General features: G+C 37.1%; 1 protein-coding gene across 1 annotated transcript; it reads right to left on the bottom strand.

The window, feature by feature from the left end:
- Window positions 1-770: 770 nt before the first annotated feature.
- Window positions 771-9,162, bottom strand: DDX59 (DEAD (Asp-Glu-Ala-Asp) box polypeptide 59). Its single transcript, XM_010149308.1, has 7 exons — window positions 8,344-9,162; window positions 5,877-6,044; window positions 5,226-5,315; window positions 4,583-4,834; window positions 3,520-3,672; window positions 2,905-3,033; window positions 771-1,237 (listed from the first exon to the last, which is right to left on the bottom strand). The coding sequence occupies exons 1-7, from the start codon at window positions 9,160-9,162 to the stop codon at window positions 974-976; spliced, it is 1,875 nt and encodes a 624-aa protein (XP_010147610.1). The 3' UTR covers window positions 771-973.
- Between the last annotated feature and the right edge of the window lie 812 nt (window positions 9,163-9,974).

Here is a 9,974-nt window from a genome sequence, read left to right as displayed (position 1 = left end):
GTAGACATATGATGCACAGGGCTAACCTGGGAGATCTCAGTCTGCCAAAAGGGACGGTGCATCACAGCAGTGTGAAATGTCTGATGAGACTCATGTCCCAAGCCTCAGCCGAGAAGACAAAAAGAAAAGGAAGTTTTGGTTATGACCTATCTCAGATGGTAAGTTGTACAACACTCACTCTTAATCCGGTCTTGGTCTCATTTCCTGAAAAACATGAAACAGCGTCTGGTGTCAGAGCATGGCATGTAATGCTTAAATGAGCAGTAAATCTGACTGTTACACATTAACTGTAACGCTTCATTAAATAAGAACACAATTTCTTATTTGACTTACGTAGTTTATTCTGGTTTTCTACAATGAAGTTACTAGAATAACTGAGAATTTCTGCTATTGCACAGTGCTTGAGCAGGACTTTTAACAGCTCCGCAGACAACAAAGGAGAAACTACACTTTCAGCACTGTTCACACAAAAAACCTTCATGTTTGTTCACGAGGAACCCCCAGAGAGCACACTGAGGATTTGTAGAAATGTTCCCCATAGCAGCTTTTACGTAAACTAACAGGGGAGATCAACGCTTGTTTTCAGAGACTAATCTGTCACTTTTTTTGTGTGTGCAAAGGACACCCTCTCCCCCGGCAAAGATCTTACCTCATTATAATGACCTTAGGTGAAACAGGCTCTTCTGGTAATTTAGGTCTGAAGTGATCATTCAGAAAAAGTATCTTCTCAGTTTATGTTGCAAGCAAGACCAAAGACTGCTGGTTTTGAAAAAGGGTTACATAGACTATTTTTACTAGGTACTACTGTAATTCACACACACAATAATCTGTCTTTCAAAATAAAGATGAAATGAAAATGACACTCCTTAAACTGAATGTATGAGCTTCTTTACAAAAAGGCAATATACAAGGCATCATAATTCCATGTTTACTTTTAATCACACTTTCATCATAATTACATAAGGTAACTATATTACCTCTGAGAATTATTTTTGTCATGTTTTCTAATAATGTCCATAATATTATCTCCTGTTACAAGGCTATTCTGTAATTGTTTAAGTTTCTGCTGTTCCCTTCTCTTTTGGTCATGAAGATAGGGGGAATTAAGCAGCTGTGGGGGAAGAATGGTGCCTGTTGGTTTTACTCTCTTCACAACATCCCAGAAGAGCTTCTTGCTGTTGTTATTAATAAAAGTAATTGCAGTTCCACTGTGACCCAACCTCCCTGCTCTTCCAACCTGAAAAAGCAAAAAGTTTTTTATCAGTATTAAATGAAAGTCCTCCACATATCCTTAAAGTTTATTTTCTGTTATAAAACAGCCACTAACCTAAGTGACAAGGCCAAATCTCTTTATCTCATTATCTAAGCACAAAGTTATAATAAACTTCATGAATTCAGGATATGTAGATCTGAAACTTTAGCCTAAATGCATATAAAATTACCACTTGCTTATGGGACACACCTTAAGTCTAATATTGATGCTGAGATATAGAATGTAGCTTAAGGGAAAAGGCTTACAATCGATCTGGTCCAAACGAAATGGTTTTTTAAATGTTGATTACAGCAATGCCACAGAGAACTATCTTTTATCACGTATGGTATGTATAATCATGACCATAAAAGTATCCTTTACTTTCAATATTCTAGCAACTTAAAATTATTTCTCAGTATTCTCCAAAGTGTTTGAACAAATCAGAAAAGGATCTACAAACACTCTCTATTTAGGAAGAGATATTATGTTAATATATCATTTTGATGCTAGGAAAGACCATTTTTATTTATTTTCTACTTGCTTGAAACTTTAGTGAAAAGATAATTAAAAATCAGAGAGATGTACTGCAGTTAGTAACAGTACTTTAGGAGTTCATGAGACTGGGAGACTTCCAGGGGTCCTTCCCGCCTATTCAGAACAGAGCTAGCTTCCAAGTTAGATCAGTTCGCTCACGGCCTTGTCCTGCCGAGTTTCAAATAAGCACAAAGGTCCTACAACCTTTCCGGACAGCCTGTTCCACTGCCTAACTACTCTCGCTGTGAAAGACGTTTCTCCCTGTTGTCAGGGATGCTCTCGTCCTTTCACTGTGCATCTCCAAGAAAAGTCTGGCTCTGTCTCCTCTGTAGTCGCCCATTACCAAATAGAACACAGCAATTAAATCTCTACTCCGGCCCAAACCAGCCCAGTTCCTTCTGCCTCTCTTTACTTGTCAGTTGTGCCAGGCCCCTGACTTTGTCTGCACTCTCCCCAGTTTGCTGTCTTTTCTTGTAGTGACGGTCTCAGAACTAGACACAGCAGTAAAGTATTATGGCTTCCTAAGTGCCAAAAAGAGGATAATTATTAGTTCGAACTGGGGTTGGAGTGTGTGTATGTATACATAAATATACACACGCATGCGCAACCCACGTATCATCTTCTTTAAAGCAAGAAATACTCAGAAAAAAAAAATCAGAGGAGATACTGGAGTAGGAAGAGGGAATGAAAAGAAGGTTCATGACTGGGTTCCTGATTGCATTACATGCATATCCCACACTGGAGATAAGCTACAGCAGAAAGAGGGATATTAGGCCTTTCTTCACAGAGATACTGAATCATGGTAAACTTTGCTTTCTACAGACACAAAATGATACAAGAGTATGAAACAGGACGAATAATACTGCAAACATAGTCAGCATAAGAACACTCTTCTAGGTTTTAGTAACTTATAGAGGAGATATAAGAACTGTGTTCTAGGTTTTAGTAATTTACGTAAGAGGCTTGAAGAAGAGATATTCAGCACCTTTCTTTCCTATAAAAAACAATATTCTGAAGAGGAAAGTTATCTTCATGCTTACATTACACTGACATTGAATCCACAGGTAGATGCCACATGCACACTTTTCAAATAGTGCTTTAGCAATTTATTTATTTACCTGATGTACATATTCATCCATACTTGAAGGCATATCAAAATTTACTACCAGTTTGACACTGACAAGGTCAAGCCCTCGTCCAAGGACTCCAGTACTTACTATAACTTCATACTTCTCTTGAAGTAATCCCTGGCAAGGGAGGAATAAACAAAAAAATTATTATTTTTTTCCTTATTTACATTTTTAACCTCTCCAAGCATAGGCTAGAGTTAGTTACACAGTGTAAGACCACACCCAGGGGGATTATTCTGTGGCAGAAGAAAGAAGTATCCCCCCTGTATTCTTGATTTAAAGAGGATTATCATTTACCAAGCTAATTAAAGAGAGATCAAACCCACAATTTTAATTAAGAAATCATCAATTAAAGTTAAATGCATATTTAAATTCCTATTTCAAAGCAAATAACCCAGAAGGTAGTATTTATCTACATTTAAAATGGCATTATTACCTACAGTTTTGCTGGATCCCATCTGTCTCTTCTCTCACCCAGCAATACTCCAGGTTTTACCACAGAAAAGCAGTAAATTAGGACTTAACTCACCCAAATTAAGACACCTTTAAAAAACTGGCTATTTTAAATCTATCAAACCCCCAATAACTTCAGGAGGCACAAACCTGTAATATGTCTGTTCTTTCCACCTGAGACTTTTCAGAATGCATAGCTGTACATTGCAATCCTGTAATCTTATGAACAGCATCACTCAACAGATCTGCTCCTAGCTTACAGTCCACAAATACCAACACAGGAGGCTTGAAAAGTTTCTTGTCCTGCAAAATTAAACAGCTTATGTAAGAAGGGATTACAACATTTTGCTGCACATTAGCAGCAACTTGGATTCAATGTCTTCTTCTTAGTATCTCTACTATTAACAACACTTCCAGATGAATAAATGCTGTGAGTCTCTGGATAAGAACAAACAAGATACCAACCATGAAACTATACCGATTTGCACGTCATCAACATATAATCATTTGTAGACTCAGAACCCAACTTTGTATCAATGCATGCATTTTGTTAGAAGTCAGACGCTTTCATGTTTCTTTAAATATTACCTAATAATTCTGAATTTCTTTAAGTTCTGAGGTTCAGTAAAAGACTACTATTTATTTCTTGAATAAAATCAGACAAGGGTCCAAAATCCTCCCCACACCCCACCAAGCCCTCATAAAAGATATGTATTATTTATCATATAAAGAAAAATCAAGAAATAACTAAATTAGCTTTCTCACCAGTTTCTTTAATGACTTTTAAAACTACAAACCACTCACAGGTCAGAAAGCAACTACAACAATTCTGTTCTTTTACCACTTTACTTTCTTCAAGTCCTATTGCTCTACCACTCAACAGATAACCAGTACAAGTCTTTGGGATGCCATACTGTGAATCACAAGAAAAAATTATCAAAATTGTAATTTTTAACTTGGATCCCAGCACAGGAACCTAGTTTGCTGATTCACAGAAGGAAGTGTGAGAGATAGGGGTGGAGTAAACCCTGAAACTGTCATTAAAACTCCTACACTGCAGAACTACTGAACTAGTTAGTGCAGTTATATACTTAATCTCACTCCACCTCTTCACTACACAGAGATTAGAATTAAAAGATGAGAACCTGATAGAGATGTGTAAAGACATGAATAATTTTATACGTTGTTCTTATAAGAAAAATATTACACTTACATTTAGTATTTCAAACAGCTTTTTCTTTTTAGATGGTTCTTCTACCCACAAGATAATCTGGCGAACATTGGAACATGGCAGATTCTTTTCTCCAACTGTTATTCTTACAAAGTTGTGCAGAAGTTGATTTGCTAAGTGTTCAATGCCCACTGGGATCGTGGCTGACACCAGTATGGTTTGATGATCATGAGAGATGTCTTCCAAAATATCCAACACTTGCTGCTGGAAACCCATTTTTAACATGGTATCCACCTAAGTGAAAAATACCAGATTTGTACCACTCTTCCATAAATGGCAGAATCCTGAACTTGCATTAACAGAAAAACCATACTGTGTGTGACTGTCACGTAATAATCCAAATGCAGGAGTATTTTCAGTCAGAAGAAATGCTAAGTGAGAAAATTAAAAACACACTGGCCTAGCAGTATTACCCTGTCATGTATCCAAGTCTTTTACAGCCAAACAAAAATGTATTGTTGAAACACATTTCAAATTGTGTTTAAAAATATAATTTCTCTCTTATGAAATATATTTTATTTTTATAATAAACACTCTGTATCTTTAATCAGTCTGATCAGGCACCCACACTGGCTGTTCAAGGACCTCCGCATGTGCAATACAGCCCTTATAACTAGAAACTTACTTCATCCACCACTACAATTTTTATGCCATGCAGCTGAACAGAACTTTGCTTTAAGATGTCAAGGAGTCTTCCAGGCGTTGCTATTATAACCTAACAAAAGACACAAACAAAACAAAAAAACCCACGAAACAGGAGTTAGAAATTCCATGAAATGACAGGTGACTGTTCTAGAAAAACTGTAAAGTTACAGCACATAGGTGAGAAGGACACTAATCAGTGAAATTACTTACAGTCAAATAAGCCTTAAAACTTTTATAGATAACTTAATAAATTATGAAGCCTCAAAAGGAAATTGACTGTTTCAAACTCTAAGTGTATAAATACGAACAATGTAATCTGCATTAAAAACAAACTATTTTTGCTGTAAATTACAACTCCTTGTCTAATAAAATGGCCTATTTCAGTTTTTGAAAGCAGCAGTATCATGCATGAAACTTTTTCAAAACCAAAAAAGCTATTATTTGTTTAATAGGAAGTCAAAATTAAAAAAAAAGAAAAGTAATACTAAAAAAAGAGCTAACAATTATTTTAGAAGTTTAAACTTGGGAAAAACACACCTTTGTGTGTCCACACAAGTCAACAGTAACATTTTTCTTTTCTGCACATGTCATGAAAACTCTCCACAGGATCGTTCCATGCTTCCATCCTTACCTTAACACTTTGCTTGAGACGGTGCAGCTGTGGTGGCAGTGGTAACCCTCCAACCAGGAGTACTGTCCTCATGTTTGGCAAACCAGTCATCAGTTCTTTAGCTTGTCTCTCTATCTGAATTGCTAATTCCCTTGTTGGTGCCAAAATAAGGGCAGATGGTGTTTCTGTCTAGAAAAGGGTGGGGTGGGGAAATCTGTTGAACATGAAATTTCTTTATTATAAAGTATATAGCACAGTTACCACTGTGGATACAATTAGACTGCTAACACCCTTTCTGTCTGAAGGCAGAAAATAGAAAGGCATTATGCCTTTAACAATGCAGGCCAAGGAATTCTAACCCTCAACTTTTGAAAACAAAAAAAAATACCTGTGTAAGTATACTGTTAGAATAGCTTCCTGACAATGAGAAAAGGCCCGGAAAGCTAGTAGCCATTTGTAAAGCTAGTAGTCATTTGTAAAGTTTGCTGTTTTTCTATTTTTAATTACCGCACTGAATCTGTAACAGAAATTCAGAATAAATTCCACATGAACCCGAAACACAGCACTCTAGTTGCATCTTTAGAGCATTAAAAGAAAAGTTTTTAGAAGTCTTGGTATTACAGGAACAGACTATTTCCCTCTACTGTCTTGCACACCACTAAATAAAAACATTATGTATCAGCTAGGGAAGATAAGCAGTGACAGGAACTTTATAGAGCAAAACTTATGTCTCAAACTTAAAAAAAAAAAAATCAGTAACCTCTCTGACCCACTATTAGTCAGCCAGGCAGAGATGAACCATTATAGTGGTATAGTCTTTTTTTCATACACTACCACACTGAGGCTTCTGCAACCCAGAAAACACAAAATTACAGGTAGTAAATGCTCTCAGATTAATATAGATTTGTAACGCCAGTTAACACATACTAACAAAGAAAAAAAGAACACAAGGTAGTACAGGTGGGAGAGCAAGCAGAATAACAGTCTACCTCGAAGCCACATTATTTCCGTAACACTGATCATTTCTTCAGCAAATAAAGCTCTCTCCTGTACTGATACAACAACCAGAAATGCACTCAACAGTCTTCTGGATGGTGCATGTTTCTTTCTGGTCTTCAACTGGATTATTTACAAGTGACCAACAGCAGGAGGTTGTTCCTTTCCCACTGCATCAAAGGAGCAACGTAGTTGAACACTCGTGCCAAGAAAGGCTTTTTGAGTTGTTTTCAACTGGGCAACAGTTTACCTGAACAACTTACCACCACAAAAAAGGTATCTACATAGATATGCAAAGGTAGGAACTGTCAAATATCTCATACCCAGATCACCCTTATGCTCTTAACAACTCATCACTCTGCCAGGTTAACAATGAATATTATTTTCAACAACAAAACGAAACTCTTTCATGGAACATACATTAACTTGTAAAGTACCCTCGAGATGAAGAATGAGAAAGATCATGTTGAGAAATTAAGTGGCTTTGATTTTGTGTATGTTATTTTAAGCTTATAACCCTCTTACAGACTTGAATGATAATCAGACAGAGGTACCAGAGCGTTACACTTCTGTTCTTAAATGCTCCTCTGTTCTTAAAACTAACGCTGTAGTACTTCAAAGATTAAAAGCATTACTTAGATAATCTTTAAATTGTTCATCTGAAAAAAGAATATACACATGTGTATAAAGGTATCTAAACAGTCCAAAACATCAATTAGCATCAGGTCCGTAATCTTCAAACATGTTCTTATTCATCCCTTTTTGAATAAAACCACTAAAGCAAAAAGCAATACCAAACCACACACAAGGTACAGAATACTATTTCCCATGACTTCTCATCAGATATTCATATCCTTGTTAAAAATCAAAAGTTTTCTTAATTGCTTTTTCCCACAGTATCAAAGGGGAAGACTGTGTTACTAGAGGATTTCAGAAATTACATAACCCCAAATAAATACCTGTAGTTATTTGATTGCTTTTTCCCACAGTATCAAAGGGGGAGACTGTATTACTAGAGGATTTCAGAAATTATATAACCCCAAATACCTGTAGTTATTTGACGGTCAGCTGAACATATTCCAACTGAAATTACTCTGTGAAATTATGCAAATGCCAAAAATTCTCTTTCAGACATCTGATGCGTTACGATATAGGAACAACCACTTGCAGAGTGCCTGGAGTTACTTTCTATTTTAAGTCATTTAGGAAGTTTACCACAGAATTTAGTTTGCTTCCTTAACAAGGAGAAACTGTATACTAGGTAATATTAAGAGTTGCCTAATCTCCTGACCAAAGTGAAAAAATAAAACATTCAAAGTCATTAAAAATAATCATCACCTCCCCCCTCCAAGAACCAATGCTCCATCGGTCTAAAATAAAGTAAGTCATTGAACGTCAATAAAAACCACCACAATTACATTCTCAGTTAACACTGGGAATCCCAGAGGTAAAGCTGCAAACCACTTTTCCTAAACATACCAAGTTTCATTACCTCTTTCAACACCTTCATAATAACAGGGAGTAGGAAGGCTGCTGTTTTTCCGGAGCCCGTGTCCGCACTAGCCACAATATCCCTCCCTAATAGTCCAACAGGGATCATTTGCATTTGGATGGGAGTTGGGACTTCATAGCCAGAATTCTTTAAATTATGGTTTAAAGTTTCAGGAAAACCACAGTGTTCAAACTCTACAATAGGTCTTGGAACTTGCTGGCCCTGGACAGCAATACCTAGCTGCAGTTTAAGGTTCTCAATCTGTTCATCTCGCAGACCTAAAATAAAGGAATGATCTTTGTAGAAATAAGGTGTATTAAGCAGGTGAGTTTCTGCTTCAGATTCTGCTTTTGTAAGCTGATCAGATTTTAGGGGTTTTTTCCTGTCCTGAGACTGTAGAAGGTGTTTGGCTTTACATTCCAAGCTACAAACGTCTTCATCTGTTTTATCACAAATATATTCTCCATAGCGACCACACGCAACACATACAGGTTCTCCAGGTTCTGCCCAACGCTGGGATTTGCTGAAGGATTTTATGGGTTCTTCTGAAGCGCTATCTTTATCAGTATTTTGGTTACCCTTTCCTAAATTAGTATTAGCAACACCAAGATCTCCAGCTGCAGGTTCTGTGTGTTCTTGTACAACTTCATTCAAACTGCATCTTGGAGCAGAAGTTTCTCCTCCGACTGACTTCGAGTCTTGGAACTCGGCAGTCTCCTCTAGCAAAGATCCTCCAGAAGACAATTTATTTTTCTTAGCTGTACAACTTCTGTCCTCATCAGCAGTCCTCTTGACTTTAACAGATCTTGGTAAAAACATGCTTCAGTAGACTACAAAGAAAATTGTTACAGTTGTTAGAAAGTGCTACCACTGAGAAAGATATCTTTTACTGCTACCATTAAAAAAAAAAAAAGTTGAAGTCTAGGAAATATATTTGCACACCTAGAAACCAACTATAAATCCCTGAAAAGATCTAGAAACTGTCTTGTTTAAAAATTATCTTGGCCTTCACAATGCTGATGCAAATACTTTACAGTAACAGTGGAAAGAGAACAATACGGAGATCCACCTATAGTTAGTTCTCAGTATCAGAGATCTGCAGCTGAATAAAAACTTATTTTCACTATCTGTCGGGAAAACTATCCGTTCTGAGATACCCATTTACCCATTCTGAGAGTCAGTCATACTTAAATCCTTGGAAAGCGTAACTGTCTCTAAGATGAGATACAGAAGCAAAGCATGCATTCTTCTCAGTTACAAAAAACCCAAACAAAATCATCAACTTGGAAAAGGATGTGAAATTTAGGACAGGATCTACCCAAGGCCACTCCTTTTTCTGTCCTTTTCAAAGTCCACTCAAACGGGCCGTAAGCTTTGAGAGCTGTTTAGGGACCAGCTCTGGTTGGTTGGGGTGTCAAAGAGCAAAGACCTACATGATCAATTTTCCAAGTCTCTACTAAAACAAGGAAGCCGAATCGTGCCCATAAATAACCGTGACTCTTAGGGCACTTGCAGTACTGGACCACGAAAGTGTCAGGGGTCCTCAGCAGTCGTCTGACACGGTACAAGCGGCAAGGCAACCACACAGAATGCCGTCATTTTATTCCGAATTAACCGTACTGCGCACACCA

Source organism: Eurypyga helias, unplaced genomic scaffold (assembly GCF_000690775.1).
Source record: "Eurypyga helias isolate BGI_N326 unplaced genomic scaffold, ASM69077v1 scaffold13803, whole genome shotgun sequence".
Classification (NCBI taxonomy): Eukaryota; Metazoa; Chordata; class Aves; order Eurypygiformes; family Eurypygidae; genus Eurypyga; species Eurypyga helias.
The sequence above is the reverse complement of the archived record's forward strand: the minus strand, read 5'-3'. Positions and strand labels throughout refer to the sequence as shown.

What these genes read in the sequence shown, in the direction of transcription:
- DDX59 (XM_010149308.1), bottom strand. Translation starts at nt 9,162, where the DNA reads ATGTTTTTACCAAGATCTGTTAAAGTCAAGAGGACTGCTGATGAGGAC. An exon ending in GTCTCAAGCAAAGTGTTAAG is followed by an intron (nt 5,316 to 5,876) that starts GTAAGGATGGAA and finishes GTCTTTTGTTAG; the next exon opens with GTTATAATAGCAACGCCTGG. An exon ending in AGCTGTTTGAAATACTAAAT is followed by an intron (nt 3,673 to 4,582) that starts GTAAGTGTAATA and finishes TTAATTTTGCAG; the next exon opens with GACAAGAAACTTTTCAAGCC.